General features: G+C 46.2%; 1 protein-coding gene across 2 annotated transcripts; it reads right to left on the bottom strand.

Annotated features, from left to right (window-relative positions):
* Nucleotides 1–1,638: 1,638 nt before the first annotated feature.
* Nucleotides 1,639–22,080, bottom strand: ERLIN2 (ER lipid raft associated 2). Of its 2 annotated transcripts, none has more exons than XM_070408384.1 (12): nucleotides 21,998–22,080; nucleotides 20,673–20,794; nucleotides 18,832–18,913; nucleotides 17,804–17,850; nucleotides 16,614–16,675; nucleotides 15,686–15,811; nucleotides 9,960–10,033; nucleotides 9,744–9,802; nucleotides 9,065–9,156; nucleotides 7,880–7,969; nucleotides 5,933–6,012; nucleotides 1,639–5,493 (listed from the first exon to the last, which is right to left on the bottom strand). In XM_070408384.1, the coding sequence occupies exons 2-12, from the start codon at nucleotides 20,777–20,779 to the stop codon at nucleotides 5,293–5,295; spliced, it is 1,020 nt and encodes a 339-aa protein (XP_070264485.1). In that variant the 5' UTR covers nucleotides 20,780–20,794; nucleotides 21,998–22,080; the 3' UTR covers nucleotides 1,639–5,292. The 2 variants fall into 2 exon arrangements, with proteins under 2 accessions (XP_070264485.1, XP_070264486.1); XM_070408385.1 differs by lacking the exon at nucleotides 21,998–22,080 and adding an exon at nucleotides 21,688–21,951.
* Between the last annotated feature and the right edge of the window lie 399 nt (nucleotides 22,081–22,479).

Here is a 22,479-nt window from a genome sequence, read left to right as displayed (position 1 = left end):
AGAAAATAAACAAAAGCCCAGAAACCGGCTTTCAGTCAGCCGGGCTTTAGCAACATTGTATCGATGTTTTCAGCGGCGAGGCCTCAGAGCTAAAGCTGGCCCAGAATAAAAATTAAAAAAAAGAAAACAAGGAGCGGTTGGAAGCTTCAGTCACTCGCTTTTGGAAAACAGCCCTCAGCCCCTCACCCAGACTGGCCAGGCACCCCAGTGGGGACCCCCACCCTGATCCAGGACACCCTTCAGGGCAAACCAGCTGGCGCCCACCCGTGCACCAGGCCTCTACTCTATATAGTAAAAGGGTAATATGCCTCCCAGCACCAGGATCAGCGGAGCAGCGAGGCCTCCCGGCACCGGGATCAGCGTGACAGGGGGCAGCGCCCAAACCCCCTGATCGCCCTGCGGCTCTGTGTGTGACAGGGGGCGGGGCCACAACCTCCCTATCTGCCCTGCTCTGTGCCTGATAGGGGGGAGCTCCCCAATCCCCTGATTGCCCTGCAGCTCTGTGTTTGACAGGGTGCAGCGCACCAACCCCCTGATCCGCCCTGCTCTGTGTGTGACAGGGTGCGTTGCCCCAACCCCCCCCTCCCCCACAGGCCCTGCTCTGTGTGTGACAGGGTAGAGCCATAACCTCCCCATTGGCCCTGCCCTGAGTGTGACAGGGTGCAGCGCCCCAATCCCCTGATCCGCCCTGCTCTGTGTGTGACAGGGGGTGGTGCCCCAACTCCCCTATCGGCCCTACTCTGTGAGTGACAGCGGGGAGCTCCTCAACCCCCTGATCAGCCCTGCTCTGTGCATGACAGGGTACAGAGCCCCAACTCCCCAATCGGCCCTGCTCTGAGCCTGACCAGGAGCTGCACTTAGGAATCGGGCCTGCCCTCTGCCACCCGGGAGCAGGCCTAAGCCAGCAGGTCATTATCTCCCGAGGGGTCCCAGACTTCGAGAGGGCACAGGCCGGGCTGGGGGACACCCCCCCCCCCCCACCCTGAGTGCACAAATTTTTGTGCACCGGGCCTCTAGTTATATATATAAAAGGCTAATATGCTAAGTGTCCATCTGACCGGTAGCTATGACATGCACTGACCACCAGGGGGCAGACGCTCAACGCAGGAGCTGCCAAGCTGTGGTGACTTGGCAGTGGTGGTTCTTGGGTGATGCACCCCAAAACCAGAGAGGAGGGAGCCCGATTCCTCGCAGGGCCGCATGATTCTACCTTCGGCCATGGGTTATGTTGTTGCTGGGGCACTGTCAGCTCCGAATCTGGCTTATTGTACACTTGTGTTTGTGTTCCACACCCTGTACAACAGCAACTTTGCAGAGTGCTCTCTCGCACTCCAGGACCCCTAGGGGGATGTTGGAGAGCCAGTTTGGGCCCGATTCCCACAGGCCAGGCCAAGGGACCCCACCTGCCGGAGGGACCCTGCTCACTCTGCAGATGCCCTTCAAGCCAAGGCGCCACCCCAGGTGTGGCCGGCCATGGAGGGACCATGGGAGGTTGGCTCCAGGGTGTGTCTGGCCCTTCTCGCCTAGTCCAGCCCCACTGGCCACTTTCTAATTAATTTTCTTTCAATGTGCACGAATCTGTGCACTGGGTCACTAGTAATAATAATAAAAAGGAATGAAAATACAAACACAAAATGATTGGCTATTACCACTTTTATAAGAAAACAATAAAAACAGTGGCTAGATCCCTCCTGAATGGAATGAAAGGAATAGTGGTTAAGTTCATAGACACAGAATAGTTGCTACCCAAAATACAGATGGTCCCCTACTTAATTTTTTACTTGATGATGGTGCCAAAGTGATACACATAATAAATTTCACAAGATATTCAATACTTTTATAAAATAGGTTTTGTGTTAGATGACTTTGCCCAACTGTAGGCTGTAAGTGGTTCTGAGCACATTTAAGGTAGGCTATGCTAAGCTATAATGATCAGTAGGTTAGGTGTATAAATATATTTTCAACTTAATGATATTTAAGTTGAAGAGCATCTGTAGATTTTATCCTCAAACTTAGATAAGTCAGTATTTATGATGATCTTACTTCCACTATTTACTCTCTTTAAGTGATAAACTTATCAGTGTTGAAAGATAGACCCATAGAAATTGCAATAGAGCATTTATAAAACATGTTTTTTTTTGGATTAATATACAGTAAGTACATTAGTTATTGCTAAATTTCACTTTAATAAAAAAGTAAATACAAAGATTCATTTTATTTAGCAAGACTGAAAATAAAACTAAGACATAAGTTCACACCTTTGGTGTTGTCCAAAACAATTCCTCTAGCTATCAACCCAAGGCAATTAACACAGCATATCATTCATTTTAGAGTCATCACTATAACAAGAATCTAATATTAGAATATTAGAATAGGTGATATAAACAAGAGTTAAGTTCCTATGGCATCTCATCAATGTTATACATAACAAAACTACTCAGAATGAAACGATGTTGAGGACCTGCTGTATTACAAAAATTCTTTCAGTGATTTTTTTTCTTCCTCAACTTAATATGATTATAGATACCTCCAAATTTATTTTATTTTAGTCATATAAAAGTTATTAACAAACTCTTGCTTCCTTGCAAACATTCTGTCCTTATATAAAAATTGATTAAAAACAGTGCTGAATATGAATCACTTCTGCAAAGTTTAATGAGAAACATTCAACCAAGGTGACTTTTCCTTGGAAAATCCTACAACTGAATTTTATAAACAGTTACTTATTTTGATAGACGTTCCATTTATAAATAGCAGCCACGACTTCACTGCCTACAACATTGCAGGCGATCACATTTTATGTATTTAGAATTCAGATGTTAAGATCAGATTTTCTAGTAAGTGTTAAAGATAGTCACACTGACAGACATGGTTGTCCCATGCTAAGGAAAGAGCTGACTCCCATGATTGTACTATTCAGGCAGGTACAGACAGTCACTGGATTTAAACTAGTGGGTACTACATTTATATATATACTTTAAAGAGGAAGTGACATTAACATTGAAGGAGCAGGGGCTGGTCTTTATTGATGCTCTTCTGTGGTCATAGAGTATGTAGTGCAAGGGACAATACTAACATCACAGGATGTTAGTATTAGAGAGGCTTCCAAAATAAAGAACCTGAGCAAACGTGCTATTCCAAGAGACTGAGATACTTTTGCTCCTCATCTAGTTGTAGTGAAGTAGGGTTTTCTGTGACCTAGGTAGCAAGTCTTAGAGTAGAGGGAGCAGACAAATATGTAAATCAGGGATTCTGGATGTAATATGCTGCTCCTAACAAGTGATTAATGGCATTGAAATGTGAGTAGGGGGTGTATATGTTAACAATGATACCCCATGTTGGTCTTGGGAGACTGCTGGCCTTCTGCGAAGACTTCTGAGCACATTGAAATCCATCATCTCAGGAACATTTGGCTGCCTGCACCAAGTGTGGTCAGGACCAGTGGTTTGAGAATTCTAGTCCCCAAAAGTAGAAAAGAGAAGGGCATCATCTGACACTTTGTTTCTTCCTAGGCAGGCTGAATGTTCCCCAAACTTGCTACTTAGGAGCAAACTGGCATGAGTTCTGGGGCCATTTGATAAACTAGAAGTCTGGGTGTGGGACCAAAAAAGAAGGGGCGGGGGGGGGATTTGAGCCAGAAAGTAGCATTCATAGTTTCACTGAAGGGAAAAGGGGTATAGTGGGAGTATTTTTTTGGGGGGAGGGAGGGAGTAGCTAATAACAAGGTCAAATCCTAAACCCAAGCTGGTCATGGAGAATAGCAACATGCTTGCAAGTTAACTCCAGACAGCTGCCCTCAGTAATTTGGTATACAACTTTTGGGCTCTATAGGCTGGACCCCCCTCCCCCAATGCCCAACTCAAATTCCAAGATGTAGGAAAACCTTCCTTTCATGTTTGCTCTCCCCCATTTCAAATCTTCCAGAGTGACTCAAACTTTTCCTAATTAGTAATGAAAAAGAAAAAATTTGAACAGATTTGGATGCAGCCCTTGCAACCCCGGTAGTTGGGCATGAACTCTGACTTGCACCCACACAGCTATCTATAGAAATTGAACATTTAATTGATCCCTGTGTGGCTGCCTAGAGCCCTGGATTTAAAAACACGTGCTATCACTACACCAGATAAACTCCCAGCACAAGCCATATACATGAAAATTAGGAACCCTTTTGGATGGCCCTCCTTTCTCTTTCAAAGGAGCTCTTCAATTTTGACACTCTACAACAATAAAAAGACACGTGATCTCGCCCTGGCTGGGTGGTCAGTTGGTTGAGCATTGTCCCGTGTATCAAAAGGCTGCCGTTCGATCCCCAGTCAGAACACATATAGGAGGCAACCAATCCATGTTCCTTTCTCTCTCAAATCAATAAAAACAACAACACATATCCTTGGATGAGGATTAAAAAGAAAGATTTGATCTCAAGGAACATACAGAGTTTGCCAAGCAAGTATGATAGTGGCTAACAGACATAACGATCCCACTTTAGCAGCTATTAAGATACTTGAGTTGTTTGTTCCTGTCTTCTTGATGCTGACTGGAACCAGTGAACAGACTGAGAGGGGAAAAAACACAAAACCCAAATCAAAGAATAGATGAAAAGTTTTAAAAAGAATTGTGTGGTGATGACCAAACCCTGACTGGCAATGTAGTCCGAAACCAACACTTTAAGCCCTAGAGCAAGGAGGGTAGTGTGTAGAGAAAAGCTAGCAGAATCTAGCACCGGTTCTTCCTTATGCGGGCTCAAGAAGCGTACCTCTGAAATAACTCACGTATGCACTGACAAAAACACCAGGAAAGCCAAGCACTCGCAGCTGCTTCCCCACGGCTCTCCTGACAAACTTACCAGCACATATTTGCTCAGTGTGAGCCTCACCTAGAGGCATCTCCTACCTTGGAGGCAGGGGCAAGGAATCTGGACTGTGTTTTCCCAAATAAGGGAAATCAAATCACCTACAGGCAACACCCTCTATTTCTCCCACTCCTGACTGATAGCATCCTTAATTAAGCCAGCTTCAAAGTACTATAATTAGTGCCTGGAGGTCAAAGTTCAAACCCGTGGTTTACAAATCTTAACAGAAGTCATATAACCTACTTAGTTGAATAACATCCCCAAATCATCAATTCCTGCCCTTCCTTCCCATGGGGATAGATTTAAGTCCATTTCTTTTTTTCTCACCACAGTACTTGGAAGACAGTCAAAGAAGGTAGTGTGAGAGGGAGGGGCATCCTGGTTCATTATTAAAAAATAAAGATCTCTTTAAGTGTCATCTGAGGTTATATAAAATTTTTTTTTCAATTCTCCTCTGGATCTGCCTCCAAGGGTTCATCTTCTAAGCCAAAACTCAGCTTGTCAGCTAGGCTCTCAAACTGCTTGCCCAGACTGCCTGCAGAGTCCATGAACATGTTAGGGATGTCTTTGCCAAAGTAAATCTTGCTGTTGGAAGCAATGGCCTTGTACTTCATCAGCTGCAGATATTCCGGGGTCAGCTTCAGCTGCAAAAGTAAGAAGTAAAGAAGACTCAGGTGGAGCCAGATTAGAGAAAACTATGGGTGACACTTTTTCACTTGTCATAAGAAGGGTCTCCGTCAAAGACACATGCCCTCTCTCCTTTTCCTGGCCACACAGTTACATTAGTAACAGGGTAACCACTCTCTAGGAGAAAGTTATCTCAGATCTTCAAGACTAGAGCTGCAAGAGTTTTAGGAGTTCCCACGTTTTTGAACACAAACATTTTTAACGTGAAGATTACACTTCCATCAAGGCACTGACTGCTAAGGAAAAGGGAGAACCTGTCCCACACAGCATAGGAGTCATCACTTGCGGCCACGGGGGCTTTGGGTGGTGGAGGTCTTCCCACACTGGGAACTCTCAAACAAAATCAGCCTAAACCCAAATACGCGTTCTCTTTGCCAGGCGGCACTGATGGTTTACCTTATTCGCTTCGGCCATTTTCATAGCAGTATAGCACTCAGCATCAGCCTTTGCCTTCTCCCGCGCCAGGAACGCAGCATCTGAGGAGAAATGCAGTGAACTGAAGTGCAGAGGCTACCAGGGTCTGGTCGCTGTAACTTCCCCTGGGTGCCTTTGTGACCCTGGGGTGAGTTTTCCTCATCTGTGAAATAGGGGTAAAGTGCTCTGCCTGCATCTCCCTGTGGTGGGTCATGAGGAGTCTGTTGCTGTGCCCAGCATCTTATCTGACAGCATTATTGAGAGAAGCACTGCTGCCCAGAGACACTTCCTGTGTCTGCACTCCTGTTCCGTTTGTAGTTCCATGTGTGGGGAGGGACCCTGCCTCAACCTCCTGGTTCAGAGCTTTCCACCTCATCCCTTGTATGCTACACAGCAAAAGCCCAAAGAAGGCTCTGAATACAGCCAGAGGCGGATCCACCCTAACACTGACTCCCACAAAATAGTTTGGTCCCTCTCCAACTTCATTTCCCTTGTCTTTCCATTAACCATTTCAAAAAGGTTCTAATTAGCAGTGGTTAAGCTGGCACAACTCTAAGAGAATTATAAATCATGGTCCAGACTAACACTTGTTTGGTTTAAGACCTACTTAAACTTCCACTACACAAGCAATATACTTTCTCAATCTGCCAAGACCAGCTTTCAAGTTGATGCAAAATTTTTGATGTTTACTTCCTTGCCTAGGGAATAAGGCCAGTCTCATGTGAGTAATATCTGTAGCAAAAAGGCTAGGAGGAAAGGTCAGTCTGTGGGTGGATCCTTACTGCACACCCTCAGCCTGACCCTGGGTGGAAGGAGCCTACAGTCTGACTGCAGTTTGGGTTGCGTGCGGCTGACTTAACTGGCCTTAGCACCTGATGCATGTATTTATAAGAAATAAAAATGTGTTACTTTGCTAAGAGCTCGCTAATGAGGAGCTGCTGATTTGCAAAGTCCTAACTGGCTCCCTAATAGGCCCCTTCGAAGCCGGCAGGCCCCATAACGAGTACAGTGGGGCCTTGACTTATGAGTGTCCCGACTAACGAGTTTTTCGAGATATGAGCCGTCTCTCGGCCAATTTTTTGCTTTGAGTTGTGAGCTAAAATTCGGGTTACGAGCCAGCTTCAGATACCCCACCGCTAGTTGGCGCAGCGAACATCACAGTGAACGCCACAACATCAGCCCAGCATCACGTGTCTCACTCGTTCACTTTAAGATTTGACATACGAGTAATTTGAGTTACGAGTTCCATCACGGAATGAATTAAACTCGTAAGTCAAGGCCCCACTGTATAACTGGACACAGCACTTTGTAGTAGCCTGAAGTTGGGCTTTCAGGTCCCCTTTCTGCCCTAGAATTTGCTCATATAGCACGTGAAGGAAAAAGGTGGGTGATGGGAATGAGGTGAGGGCTGAGGGGCAGGGAACTGAAGGTAAGTGATCTACAGAAAAGTCAGCAAAGGAACACTTCCCTCCAGCTCGTGTTGTTGGTGCTGAAAAGATGTTTTCTTCACACCCCGGCTTAACATCTACAGAGAACCTGAGAGCAGACTGAGGCCAGAGCTATGGAGTTCTTGGACTTCTCAGGAGGGGTGGGTAAAGCAGGAGGGAGAGAGCTGCTTTTTGGCCAGCTTCTTAGTTTACTTCCACTGCCAGACTGTGAGCTCCACGGCAGCAGGGACTCTGTGAGTTCCCTTTTTCTCATGCCTAACGTGAGTGCCTAATGGCACACAACTAGCATTTGTTGAATGAATGAATGCTCTCTGAAGTGGAAAATTAATGCCAAATCTCCCCCAAAGTGAAAGCAGAGAAAAAGCGATGTTCCAAATAAATCAAGAGATCTTAGAACGGGGCTTAAAGAGCAAAGAAAATGATGCCCCCCCCCCCCCCCCAAAGTGGCTTTGAGGAAAATTCAGGCATTAATTTCACTTACCTTCAATTTCTGAAATCTTCTTTTCAGTTTCCTTCTCCATCACCTTCTGTCCATAGGTGATTTCTGCTACCTGAGCCACCTTTTCTGCCTCTATGTTAATAGAATTGAGAAAAGCCATGTTATTTCAAGAGTTTGACTCAATTCCACCTTTCACCTGATCAGAGGCCCTGGTGCAGGAGTGTGAGTAAGCACAGATGGAGTCACTGGCCCCAGAGGACAGCCATGGCAGGGACACATGGGCAGATGGGAGTGACAGTAAGCACAAACCATGACATCAGCTCAAGACAGCAATTGGGGAGACGTGGGCCCAAGTGAGGAGAGTCATTACTCTGATGAAAGCAAGGGACAAGTCCTAACCTTTCTCTTAAGTCACAAGGATTACTTCTCCCAAAGGAATATTTTAAGGAATAAGGTACTCTCTGAAAAGTTTCTTCCTGCCACCTCACGTTAGGAAGTAGTCAGGTTTGTTGTTGATAGTCCAGTAGAGTGGTTAAGAACAAAGGTCTGGAGCAGAGTCCTGGTATCTGAGCCCCAGTTCCACCACTTAACTTGCTATATGACCTTTTATTTAACCTCTCTGTGCTTTAGCTCAGTAAAGAGAGGTAAATGATAGTGCCTCCCTCATCTGCTAGTTGTGAGGAGAGAGAATTTACATGTAAGTGCTTAGAAAAGTACATGACTCATAGTAAGTGCTCAGTGTTAGCTATGATCATTATGAATTAATAGTAAGGGCTCCTTTTGTTTAAGAGATGTAGGCCCTGGCTGTTGTGGCCCAGTTGGTTGGAGCATTGTCCTGCACATGGAAAGATGGCAGGTTCAATTCCTGGTCAGGGTACATACCTGGGTTATGAGTTCGAACCCTGGTTGGAGTACATACTGGAGGCAACCGATCAAAGTTTCTCTCTCACATCATTGTTTCTCTCTCTCTCCCCTCCTCTTTAAAATCAATAAAAAGCATATCTGGTGAGGAGAGAAAAAAAAAGAGATATTTGGAAACTCAAAACTTATCACCCCAGGCCACGATATGACAATTTCAGCTTTGCTTCTGGGAGTATGACAGCCACTCCTACGTGTGGCAAGGGTTTGGGGAACCATGTGGTTTAACTGTGTCTAAGGTTTCCTCGACTCTCTCCACCATCCCCAGCCCTTCTGCCCTGAAAGGGGGCCATAGAACCACTTCCAGACCAATGAGGGCCTTCTTCCGCTCTGTCTCAGCTTCTTTTTCCACCACCTTCTGTTTCTGGGCTGCAATGAGAAGCTTTGTCTTCTCACTTTCCCTGGAGGGGAATAAAAGTATACGGTTGTGAGGTCACTATGGAAAAGCTTCCGAGGAACCTCACGGTCCCCTGGAGAAGCCAAACTCTTCTGAGGAGAGGAACTCTGATTTCTTACTCTCCCCTGGTAGGCTGTTCAATGTCCCAGGCAAAAACAAATTTGTTGCAGACAGTAGTATGGCTCTGCTCCTCCTCCAAAATAATTCATTTGTGGGAAACAGAGCATAATTTACTTATTGTCAGCTGCCATCTGCTTTAAGTGGCCATTAGTAAAATACACCTGCCTGCCCACTTAATCGTCTTTCCCTCCTATCTTCTTTGGCATGAGCCATAAAGCACAAAAAAGGCGCCCCTGGCCCCTTTAAAAGCATCACTGCTCAAAAGGGCTTCTCCGTGGCTCTCAATCACAGTTACAGAGCCCAGGTGACTGTCCCGACACGCCTGCTCCATCCTACAGTGCAATGGGCTGTGACAAATACTCAAGGAGGAGAATAAAAGCATGGCACAGCTTCAGTTAACTCTGGGATGGGATGGGATGAGGTGGGAGGTGGGAGAGAGTGGTGGTTACAGTTTAGGCAGAGGATACTCACATCAACTCGTAGTTTCTGCGGATCGCCTCAGGTATATTGGGCTTTGTCACCCGCACAGCCTGGGGAAGGATAAAAAGAGGACCTGATGGGAAGGTGAGAGTGGTACGGGACCTAAGCAGCTCCCCTTGGTCCTTGATCTTCCTGCACAGAAAGGACATCCCTTGAAAGAGGGGATGCACCTTCATCAGGGGACACTCCCACGGTGGCAATGCTTACTTGGATGACAAGCCCAGGGGCCATGGAGGTCAGGTCCTGTTGCAAAGCCAGTTTGAGATTTTCATCAATTTGATCTGGAATCAAGAAAGACAGGAAAAGGAGTTGTCACACTATCTAGGTAGGGTGGAGGGAAATATGGGGTAGAGGTAAAGCTAAAACACCAGTTCAAGAATGCACCTCACAAGCAAAAGGTCTTCCCAAGCAAAAGGTCTGGGCTATGCTTGTCATAGCCCAGAAACATAAAGTTCTCCAGCAAGACTTTCGGAGCAACATGCCTCCGCAGTCCCTCTACATAGCTAGATGTGAGAGTATCCTTTCCCTGTGACCTCGAGAGAGAATCCCTAGGTTATTGAAAATATCAACCTTGCCCAAAGGGAACTGAGCTTTAAAAAGGAAAAGAACAAACAATAATTCTAGCACATTTCTTGAGAAAGGCAACAGTCTTTCCCGAGACAACAGGAGCAAAACAGAAGGCAGGCACCCAGTTTTCACGAAAAAAGAAGATGGAATGGCTCTGTTAAATATTTTGAAAAGAGCTGAGCACATTCAATCTAGTAATTTTAGCTGTTTCTGAAATAAAAACAGATTCTGACGTCAAGGAAGCCCCAAGGAAGACTATTTCCATTAGGAACTCCACCAAATGACACAAGGGGAAAATAAAAATTTACAGTTCTGGAAACGAGTCCAAGTCTTTTGATGTGTTGTTTGCTTTGGTCCTGATTCCTTTGCCTGGAATTCACATGTGGGTCGTTTCACAGACAAGTGTAGGAAGAGCTATAACTGATTCCCTTCTAGCTATGATCCCAGGACAGCAGCACCAGGCTGCCTTCTCTGGCCTGAGAGCCTCAATAAGATCCCAGAAGGGCACCAAGAAAAAGACTCCATGAAACCAAGTTGGGACATCTAAACTCAATCATCTCCCTCATTGTCAGCTGCCATCTGTTTTAAGCGGCCATTCTTGGTCACTTATGCCCAAACAGGAGAACTTTGAGAAATAGCAAATCTAACTCCTGCCTTTTACAGATGCCCAAACTGAAGTCCACGGAGGCTGAGATGTGCTCAAGCCAGTTAGTAACCAAAATAACTTGATTAATTATTATGTTTTGATTATTAGGTTTTAAAACAGTAATTTTTCCAACTGTCATATCAGTGAGCGAGGGATTTGAATGTTTCCATTTTTTGGCTATGTTCTCACAAGCCTCTTAGCATGGAGGGAGAAATGCTCATAAAGGCAGTACCTTGCACCTGACACTGGCCTAACAATTTGACAGCTAGGGAGAAACATTACATTTTATATTTTCTATTTTAAATAGGATACCCACCAAACTTTAAGTAAGATGGCCTGTACCCTCTGTAAGTTAATAACACAGTCATTTATCAGACCAAATTATATCTGAGTCAAAGCAGAAATCTGTGGCCCTGGGCTGGTAACTTTCAGGAAAATCTGGAAGAAATATTTTGAAATGTGGTTTATTACCAAAGTAATACTACTAATAAGTTGTTTATGTTACAGTTATGCTGATAAATGCTAGTTAAGTTATATTATTAAATATACACAGGTTCTCCAGGTAAACTCTTGAACAAGTCCTAGATAATCCTATCTAATAAAAGAGTAATATGCAAATTAACCATTACTTCTCACTCTGTCACTCTGTCACAAAGATGGCTGTGGCCACGGAGCTGGAGTGAGCAGGAGGCTTGCATTGCCCCCGGCAATGGAGGAAGCCAAGCTTCCTGCCTGCCCTGGCCGGCCCTGAGCTCTGCTCAAGGCTATACAATTTCAATTATAGAAGATAAATAAATCCCAGATACCTGCTTCCAGCCGGCGTGGCCTCCGCTCAAGGAGGGGCTGGGAGCCTAGGTTGCCAGGGGCAACCCGATCTGGGCGCCGCTTGAGGCTACAAAGTTTCAATTATAGAAGTTAAATAAATCCCAGATACCTGCTTCCAGCCCATGGGCGTGGCCAGCCTGAAAACGGCCATCAGCCCCTCACCCAGGCTGGCCAAGCACCCCAGCGGGATGCCCCCCCCAATGAAGGGGGTGTGACCAGCCTGCAAACAGCCATCAGCCCCTCACCCAGGCTGGCCACACCCCCATGGGGTGAGGGTCCCCACTGGGGGGCTTGACCAGCCTGAAAATGGCCCTCAGCCCTTCACCCAGGCTGGCCAGGCACCCAAGCGGGACCCCCACCCTGATCCGGGACACCCTTCAGGGCAAACCAGCCAGCCCCCACCCGTGCACCAGGCCTCTATCCTATATAATAAAAGGGTAATACGCAAATTGACCCTAACAGCATAATGACTGGGAATGACTGGTCACTATGACACACACTGACACCAGGGGGAAGACGCTTAATGCAGGAGATGCCTCCTGGTGGTCAGTGCGCTCCCACAGGGGGAGCTCTGCTCAGCCACAAGGCAGGCTGACAGCTGCCAGCACAGCGGTGGTGGCGGGAGACTCTCCCGCCTCCTCAGCAGCACTAAGGATGTCCGACTGCAGCTTAGGCCTGCTCCCTGCTGGCAAGTGGACATCCCCTGAGGGCTCGCAGGCTGCCAGAGGGATGTCTGACTGCCAGCTTAGGCCCGATCCCCTGGGGAGCGGGCCTAAGCCAGCAGGTGGACATCCCCCGAGGGGTCCCAGACTGCAAGAGGGCACAGGCTGGGCTGAGGGACCCCCCGAGTGCACAAATTTTTGTGCACTGGGCCTCTAGTTTATATATGTATGAAAGGCTAATATGCTAAGTGTCCCTCCGACTGTCTGACCAGTCACTATGACGTGCACTGACCACCAGGGGAGAGACGCTCAATGCAGGAGCTGCAGTGATGCGCACTGGCCATTTACAAAGAAACGGCAACGCGGACCTGGCACCGACAAATCAACACTCGGCTTCCCCCAAGTGGGACACAGGCCCCACCACCGCCCTGGAGTGACAGCCCACCAAATCGCAGCCAACGCTGCCAAGACCCCATGGCACAAAATGCGGCCCCCAGCCCAGCCCAGCCCAGAAATGGTCACTGTGGGTGCCGGGTAATGACATCACGTAGCAATTCCTGGCTTCCTCTCCCTACTGACTAGCCTCCTTGGAGTTTCTTCAGTCCAGGAACATGACTTGCTTTATAGCCAGGTGCAAGCATTTTACACTTTGACCAAATGTTTGTGAAGCGTTTTCACATGCTTCATCTCATTTGATCCTCACATAAGCCCTGGAGTAGGTAGCTGGGGACTCAGTAGAATCCTATTTTCTTTTCATTAGCCAGAAAAAGGAGATTTAGAAAGTTTAGAAACTTGACCTAACTGAAAAGAAATAAGAAATGGTGGACCTTGAAAATGACTTCAGGTTTTCTCACTGCGCAGAATATAGTCAAACACTGCTGCAGTTAAATATTTTACCCTTTGTTCTCCCTGCGAAATCTACAATAATAATCTGCTTCATGTTGATATTTACTGCTATGTTGTTAACAATGACCTGAAAGAGAAGTTGAGGTGCTTCACTGGGCTGGAAAAAGTTTAGCAAATCAGAAAGCAGGTTGAGGTAAGCAAGTTTATCTGTAATAATTAAAAAAGTAATATGCTAATTAGACCGGATTTCATTGCGGACATCATTGCAGACATCCTTCCAGACGAAGCTGGGGCCGGCGCAAAGCCCAGGTCCTGGGTGCCAGAGGGAAGTTGGTGCCAGCAACTGGGGGAAGAAAGGCCTACTCTTGCTTGAATTTTGTGCATCGGGCCCCTCTCTCTATATATAAAACTCTCGCTGGCGCCAATCACACACGTGTGTTTCCATCTGTCACTGTCAATCATGAAATTGGTTGACACTTCTATTATTGAGAAAGGGCGAAAAGCAATTATTAAAATATTTCTTCTAATTAATTTCCTTTCAATGTGCACGAATCCGTGCACCAGGCCACTAGTATTTTTATAAAATGGGCAAAGAGGATGTGTCAGAGTAAGCAGTGATGAGAACTATGTAGTCCTGTTGAAAGTCAGGGCTAGGAATCTTGAGAGGACGGAACTAGAAAAAAAAACTTTTGATGGTTAAGGACTAGGATTAGAGACTCTAGTGTCTCCTTTACAGATGCAAATATAGTCTTAGCAAAACAGTGCTTTCAGGCAAGATTGAACTTTAAAAAAGAAAAAATACCTCAAATCGCATTTTCTTAGCTACTTTGTACAGAAGCTATACTTTACTAAGATAGTAAGAAGTTTTCTAATGCAAAACAATTTCATATTTTAATTTCCTCCTCATGGAAATTGGAGATCCTTTGTTTTTTTTTAGTTTCAAATGTTCATTTAATGGCGCACATTTGTAAAACAAGGGCTAGAAAGAAAACTAATGATATTTTATAAAATTCTATTGGTTTGAGGTTAAAAATATAGCAAATTTACCAAATTTTTTCTTTTTCTTTTTTTAAAATATATTTTTATTGATTGCAGAGAGAAAGGGAGAGAGAGAAACATCAATGATGAGAGAGAATCATCAATCGGCTGCCTTCTGTACGACCCCTACTGGGGATCCAGCCTGCAACCCAGGCATGTGCCCTTGACCAGAATCGAATCCTGGACCCTTCAGTCCCCAGGCCCATGCTCTATCCACTGAGCAAAACCGGCTAGAGCCCAAATTTTTTCCAAAAGCACACTGAATCCAACCCCAATAAGAGATTGTAAGCCCTATATTGTGAATTTAGATACATTTTCTGCTGCAGAAAATTATAAGTGATTCTGATAATTTCCCAAATTTGAAACACAGTGTAAAAGGCTGTTTGCTTAATTAAGGCCATTGGCAACATCAATGATTTCTCCTTCCGTGTACTCTAAAAATGTTCTCACTCAGGGTCCTTTTTATGAAGATTTCTGGGAAAAATAACTGCCCAGTCCTACTGTCAGGAATAGTTGTACTATGGGTTGAAAAACCATTTACTTTTAGCACTGGCTACTAGACAACTTCTAGCAGCAAGTTTAAATAAAACATTTTTCCACCTAAGAGCTATAACAATTACTGAAATGTTTCCTTCCTTTGTTGCTGAAGTCAGTTTATTTTTACTTTGACCAGGAAAAAAGGACAAGAAATGTCTACTTAAGAATGTAGACTCTTTTTGTTCTAAGCTTTTTCCTATTCATTTCTGTAAGTATAGGGTAAACAAAGAAATAAAACTCCCACAAAGGTTCCAGAAACTGTAAGTAGCTATGGTCCTTGTCCCACTTCTAGAATTAAAGGTGAGCCGTCCCGTTTTCCTCACCCTTCCCTGGGTGCCTTTCATTCAGTGATGTGATGAAAAGCACATAAAGTGAGGGCCAGAAGAGAGAGGTTCTAGCTTCAGCCACTACCAATTAGCTCTACGACTTCTTTTGTGGTTCAGTACCCTTATCTTAAAATGAGGATGTTGAGTTGGATAAACTCTCAGGTTCTTCTAGAACTGAGCCTGTCTTCATTACAGAATATTTTAGGGACCGCGGAAACACATTTCCATTCCAGTCCTCTGATTCAGGCCAGTAGTGAGTCCTGTAGTCTACTGTTACTTCTGTGCCCAAAGCTCAACCACTCTCATGGTCTTCCATTGTCACCAGCATTTTCTAGGAATGTCCTTTGTGACCAGTTCCTGAGCACAGGATCCTTTAACAGCTCCTGTCCAGCAGTGCCCAGTCTACCCTGTGAGTAGCTCAAAAGTAGGCAGTTGGGGGGGAAGCAGGGCTGTCAATGCAGGCTCAGATCAGAAGAGACTTCTTACCAAAGAGCTCAATGTAGACCTCCTGAAGTGTATGCACACTGCAGAACTGGTTTAGTTCATGGTGGATCTTGTTGAAGATGAGGGCCTTGTCATAGTCGGCAGTATAGTTCTTCACTATATCATATACTGGAAGGGAAGGAGAGATTCTAGAATAAAAGGCAGGTCTCAAAACTTGCAAAACAGAGACAGACTCATATATAGAGAGCAGGCTGACAGCTGGCATTGGGAGGGGGGTGGAGAAATTGTGCAAAAAAACACTAATGGATATAAATAGTGTGGTGACTGACAGGAGGTGTGGGGTGGAGAGAGGTTGAGGAGAGTATGGGGGAGTAAATGGTGACAAACACACAATACAGTGTAAAGATGATAGGTTGTAGAATTGTGCACCTGAAACCAGTATAATTTTGTTAACTAGTGTCACCCCAATCTATATATATAAAAAGCCAGCGACCAGAATGCTGTAATGACCAGAATGACCAGTCACTATGACGCCCACTGCCGCCAGCAAACAGGCCCGATTGTGGGTGGGGCCAGCCAGCCAACCTCCCCCAGCCCTTCCCCCTCGCCGGCCCCACCACAATTACCCCCCTTACCCCTACAGGTGGCAGGGCCAGCTGGCCAATTGCTCTCGGCCCCTCCCCGCTGGCCGTCCTGGCCCTGATTGGGGCGGGACAGTCGGCCAACCTCCCGCCATCCCCTACTCCTGACAGGCCCGGCCCCAATCTGCCCCGATCAGGGCCAGGCTGGCTGGACCACACCTGTGCATGAATTTGTGCACTGGGCCTCTAGTAAATTCAATAAAAAGGAAAAAAACCCAAAAACCTTTCTCAGACATCGAAGTTCTTCCTTCCTGAGGTGCTGCAACAGACACTAGGGTAGCATCTTGGGGAAAGTAAGCTGGTGGCGGGGGTCAACTGGAAAACTGTACCTGCACTTGGGACCAGGAAGTTCACCACTTCAATTCTGTCAAAGTAGATCATCACACCACCACTGAGAGGAAGAATGGACAAAGAAGTCACTGGTAAGCTCTGGAATATAGTCACAAAACCATTCCCAAACCTAAGAAAATCAACAATAATTCCTTAACATTATCTAATACCCAGTCATTCAAATTTCCCCAATGATTCCCATTATGGACTGAATTATGTGCCCTCCTAAATCCGTATGTTAAAACTCTAACCCCCAATGTAACTATACTAGAAGATAGGGCCCTTAGTTAAGGTTAAATGAAGTCATAACTTGTAACTGATTGGACTTGTAAAAAAAAAAAAAAAAAAAAAAAAGGAAAAGTCATCTCTTTCTCCTCCTCTTCTTCCAGAGGAGAGAAAAGGCTGTATGAGGACAAAGCAAGGCAGCCAACTGTAAGCCAGGAAGACAGGCTTCACCAGAAACCAATCCTGCTGGCACCTTGATCTTGGACTTCGAGCTTCTATAACTTGAGAAAATAAATTTCTGTTGTTTGAGCCATCCAGTCTGTGGTATTGTGATGGCAGCCCTAGCTGACTAATAATGGTTTCATCAAGTTTTTATAGCTGTTAGTTTTGGACCAGATTCTAATTAAGGGTCACCTTTGTATATGTTTGTCTTTTGAGTCTCCTTTTCAACCCAGTGCCCCTCCAAATATGACTTTGTGCCAAGATTAGACCTGTTATCCTGTGGTGGTTCCTCTCCAAATGTTTCCTGTGGTGGTGTTTACTGTGCTACTCTATCCCAGTTTAGACCTTCTTTACTCTCCAGCCAGGTCACTACGGTGGTATCGTCTCTGGATGTCCTGCCCTTAAGGCCTCCCCCACCATTAAGACATTCTCTATAGTTAGTTATGCTAAAGCTATTTTCCTCTATCAAGTCACTATCTGCTAAACACCTTTAGAGGATCCTCACTTCTAACAGAAAAAGTTCAAACTTCTTACAGCATTTGAAGCCCTTCCCAAACTGTCTAACTTCTGTGATTTTTCTCTACTGCACTCTGCCACCTAGTGGAATCAGAACATAGGGAGCTAGGGGGCAGGGAACATGATAAAACCAAGGGGTGCCTCCCTTTCCACTGCCTCTTACTGCAGCCAGCCCGACAGCCCTTTCTCTTATTTGGGCTTAATAGCTTTATTCCAGGCACCTTACCTAGTCCCACAAGGTACATTCTTCACCTCATCTGTCTGCAGTGTGGTCTGGAAATAGAGGAGACACAAAATGCTGTAAGAGGGGCAGTGACAAACAAGTGACTTATTTTTGGAATCCCAAGTGTCCTTGTTCTTTAGTACCTATTTGGGTTGAGCTTTGTCTCTGTTAACCATGAATACCCCTCTGAATCCTCCTGATATACAAGGTGTGAGACTAGCCAAACAAAAGTACTTTGCCAGCTTCCACCGTAAGTGAACCACTACATGAACGAGCTGGGTAATACTACTTTAGTGAAAAAGACCCTGGACTAGGAATCCCAAGATCTGTGTTTACTTCTACCTCTTCCATTTACTGGTCTTGAAACAGATTCTTTACTTAACCTGTCTCAGCCTATTGCACCTGCTCAGCCCATTCTCAGGATCACTGTGAGACCCAAATGAGATAATGTGCATAAATGCACTTTGAAAACCATAAATCAGAGTACATGGCAGAAGAAACTTACAAGGATAATGCTGATGAAGTAGCCCAGGATATTGGACATACTTCAAAGATGGCTAGTCTAACGTAGGGAGGCTTTAGGTCTGTCATAAGTAATCCTACTCCTATTTTTTAGATGTCATACCCCAAGTTCAACTTCCATCTTCTTTCCCCAAAATTATGTTCACATCTCTGAAGTTCAAATAAGAACCAGCAAAATTACCATTTTATTTCCATCCAACTTGGTAGCCTGTGATTTAAAATGCAGACACACACACTCTACTTTTCCTTCTATACATTCAAACAGATTCTTCTATGGCTTTGTCTTGGAAGTGAAGAAACACTTCCCAGGGGGGACTGACGGGCCAAGGCAAGGACTCCATTCAACCACTTCAACAATCAAGTAAAGCTTCAGAGTTAATGGAGCCTCATTCTTCATATTTGTAAAACTTACTCTTAAATGACTCCTTGAAAAGGCATCACACTCACCCAGTGGCTAAATAATTCCAAATCATGCAGTTGTCCAGCCATCCCACACAAGCCAAATATACCTGCACAGACTTATATGATGTGATGAAAGGAAGCATGAGATGGAAACCAGGGCCGCTGGTTGAAGTCAGCAGGGCACCGCCTCTGCAGAGGAGAAGAGGCAGCTTCAGTTTAGCAAGAGGTACCTATTACATTGATATTCTTTGGGCCAACCATCCCTTCAGCCCCATCAATGTTTAATATAGAGTGAAAAGTGCCAGAGCCACCTCCACAGATCCCTTCCTTCCTCCCAGCTAGACCCGAATATTCTAGGAAGCCTAATGCTAAAACATAAAACCATTATTCATGCTTTCACAGCAAGAAAAATAGGCACTCAGGCGAAGTGGAATAAAGGCAGCAGAATTCCTGGCTATACTAGAGAGGAAGTCTATTTTACTTTGTTGTGTCCGTTGAACTTGTGGCAATCCATTTGGGCACTTAAATCCAATAATACAGTAATCAATGAGCTGCACTAGTGTTGGATTCCAGTGACATCAACACCAAAAGAATAATTTTAAGTATATTTTACAAATCATTTTAATATATATTTTTGGCAGTAGAGTTACCGTTCTAATCAAGTTGTGTGTAAATGGTAATAAAACTAAAAGCCATTTGGGGGGACATATAAGTAGATGGTAGGGAGAAATAATTAAAGGGGACTGGGAAACCCAACCAGACTTTTAGAACTTGCTAGTGGCAATCTAGAAATAAGCATCACAGGGCACATGAAAAGAAGGGGCCATAAAGACTTCAAGCAAAAAACTTGGTTATGGAGGTTACTAAAAGGAAAGTAATCCCACAGGTAAGTGCTTCTTTGCTTTACATTATAAAGTTAAACTTTTTTTTTTAAAAAGGAGCAATAAAATAAATAGTGACATAATGAGCTTATAAGAACCACTATCCTAGGGTTTGCCTTGATTGAAATAAATGAACCTGCAGGTGCTTTCATTTTTCCTGAAATGTTAATTTTATTTTTATTTTTTTAAAATATATTTTATTGATTTTTAACAGAGAGGAAGGGAGAGAGATAGAGAGTTAGAAACATTGATGAGAGAGAAACATCGATCAGCTGCCTCCTGCACATCTCCTACTGGGGATGTGCCCGCAACTCAGGTACATGCCCTTGACCAGAATCGAACCTGGGACCCTTCAGTCTGCAGGCGGACGCTCTATCCACTGAGCCAAACCGGTTTCGGCCTGAAATGTTAATTTTAAAGAGTAGGTTCAAATTCGCAGAGCAGACTATCTTCTCAAGTTGCCATCAAGACCTGGTACTCAGCAGAGGTAACCTTGTGGCACCAAGATGCTGAGAGGGATGTAGGAGAGAACAATGTTTTAGAGATAATCTGCAAGGAGCTCTGGCTGCCTTTAGGTTTTGTCTCAATCTCTATATACAGTTATCAATTGCCATCCATCAACTTAGACTACTAAGTTTTATTTTACATTTGTGTGTGTGTGTGCGCACGCAGGTGTGCATGTATTCCCCATCCCCATGGTCACTAACACAAAAGCTCAACTAAAAGTGTTCCATATTCGCCCTAACCGGTTTGGCGCAGTGGATAGAGCGTAGGCTTGCAGACTGAAGGGTCCCAGGTTCGATTCTGGTCAAGGGGGTGTATCTTGGTTGTGGGCACATCCCCAGTAGGGGGTGTGCAGGAGGCAGCTGATCGATGTTTCTAACTCTCTATCCCTCTCCCTTCCTCTCTGTAAAAGAAAAAAAAATCAATAAAAAAATATATTTTTTAAAAAAGACTTCCATATTCAACAAAACATAAACATAGATATTCAGCAGAATCTGCTAGACAGTGACTAGGAAAGAGTCATTTCACAGAAAGTTGCAAGCTCCTCCCTGTCTCTGCCTTACCTGTAATATACCCCAATATGTCCCTCTTCTATCTTGTGCACGGCTGAGAAGAGAGCTGCACAAAAGAAACTGGTAGCCACAGCCACAACTGCTCCCAACTGAGCCATCAGTGAGCCTTTACCCTGGGGAAGAAGACAGGGGAAAACGCGTCTGGTCTGCCCTGCAGGCGAGGACCTCACCAAGCGGAGCTCCCTGGCTCACAGCTGGTCTGCCGGGTGAGCAAGGGGCCCGATCTACCGCGCTCTCCATCCCTGCTCTCAGCCAGCACTGCCATCCCCTAACGGTGGGGTTCTAGTCCCCACCTCGCTGAAGAGGCAGCCATTCCACACAGCCGCCCCCCACGGGAGAAGCAGTGCCAGCTGGGCAGCGTTCAGAACACAGCCTTCCCTTCCTGTGAACACCAACGTGCTGTCACAGGAGCCGCTCCCGCTGGGAAAAGGGGAAGAGGCAGCTGCAGTAAGTTGGCGCAAATTACAGAGGAAGTCAAATGACAGGCAGTTGTGGCATGTAATTCTGGTCGGAGCCTCCCGCTCCTAATTGCCTGCCACTTCAAAGGAAGCCATTATTTACTCCTTTCAGATGCTGGGGCGACAGAGACAGCATGCAAACCGAGGCCCAAGGCGGGCTCTCTGGCCTTGGTCCACCTCCCCGGTTACTCCTTTGGTCCTCGTGGGAGAGGGCTCTGCCCAAGGCCGAGGCCACGCTCCCTCCCATACACCTGGCCGGCACTTTGCACTTGACAGTCCCTTAAGTCCAGGGCTAGAGAAAGAGGGTCCCCCAGGCTGGAAAGACTCTGGACTTCTGGGTCCCACTGTGATCGGGCACCGGCATGCGGAAGACTTGGCCTCCGGAGACCCATGTCCTGAACACCGAGTGATCTGCAACAACTAGGGCCATGACACCAAAGTGTACAGCCGGGCGCGCCGGGGCCAACCCGCGCAGGGCGCAGGGCGCGGGTTCTGCCTCGTGGGTCTGAGAGAAGGCGGCGCCGACACCTGCGAGGCGCTCGTTTTACCTGGGCGGCCTCCAGCTACGGATTTGCAGCAACGTGCTTTCTGCAAATGCCCTTCCCTTCCGATGTCACCCCCGCCCCACCTCGCGCCCCTTCTTAGAGAGAAGGGCGCGCATCCCCAGAGCTCTGGGTAGGGGCCGGGGCTCCAAGCGCCTCTGCCCGGTCCCACTCGGGAGCTAGAGAGAGAGAAAGAGAGAGAGATTCGGGAGAGAGAGGGTCGCTGTCTCGCTCCGGGAGGACAAGAGGCTGCAGGGGTGGGCCCGAGCGCCGCAGCTGGGCCCAGTGCACGCACTAAGGGGCGGGGGCCGCGTACCAGGTGTCCCTCCAGGCGCTCCGTACCCGTCCGAACCCCTTCGCAACCGCAGAAACCGCCACACCCCTCAGCCCGCCACTTCCTTCCGGGCCCGTCGCGGCGATGACGCCTTTAGTTCACGCGAGAAGACCACACCTCCTCATCTCCGTTAGCCCCGCCCCGCGCTCCGAACGGTCAGTGTCCCCGGGAGGCCGCCAGGGGGCGCCCGCGACAAGGCCCGGGAGGTCTGGGATCTGGGATCTGGGGCCAGGGTTTCAGGGGTGGGGGTGGTGCGGAGCGCCTGGCGAGTGACTCTTGGGAGGACGCGAGTGGTGCTGAGCGTGTCCTTTTCCGACGTTTTGGCTCTGGAGATTGCTCTGGATTCTCCTCCACATTAACAAGTCAAGACTGTTTTTTTTTTTTTTTTTTTCTTTTTGCTGGAGCAGGTACCAGTGATTTGCAACAGTTTTTAGCCCTCTGCTCGCCGCTTTTCTGCAGCACCG

The sequence above is a fragment of the Myotis yumanensis genome, unplaced genomic scaffold (genome assembly GCF_028538775.1).
Source record: "Myotis yumanensis isolate MYYU_CA2020_CCGP unplaced genomic scaffold, mMyoYum1.0.hap1 SCAF_3, whole genome shotgun sequence".
Classification (NCBI taxonomy): Eukaryota; Metazoa; Chordata; class Mammalia; order Chiroptera; family Vespertilionidae; genus Myotis; species Myotis yumanensis.
The sequence above is the reverse complement of the archived record's forward strand: the minus strand, read 5'-3'. Positions and strand labels throughout refer to the sequence as shown.

What these genes read in the sequence shown, in the direction of transcription:
- ERLIN2 (XM_070408384.1), bottom strand. Translation starts at nt 20,779, where the DNA reads ATGGCTCAGTTGGGAGCAGTTGTGGCTGTGGCTACCAGTTTCTTTTGT. An exon ending in CATATTGGGGTATATTACAG is followed by an intron (nt 18,914 to 20,672) that starts GTAAGGCAGAGA and finishes TCTCCTCTGCAG; the next exon opens with AGGCGGTGCCCTGCTGACTT. An exon ending in CCCCTGGGCTTGTCATCCAA is followed by an intron (nt 9,803 to 9,959) that starts GTAAGCATTGCC and finishes ATCCTTCCCCAG; the next exon opens with GCTGTGCGGGTGACAAAGCC.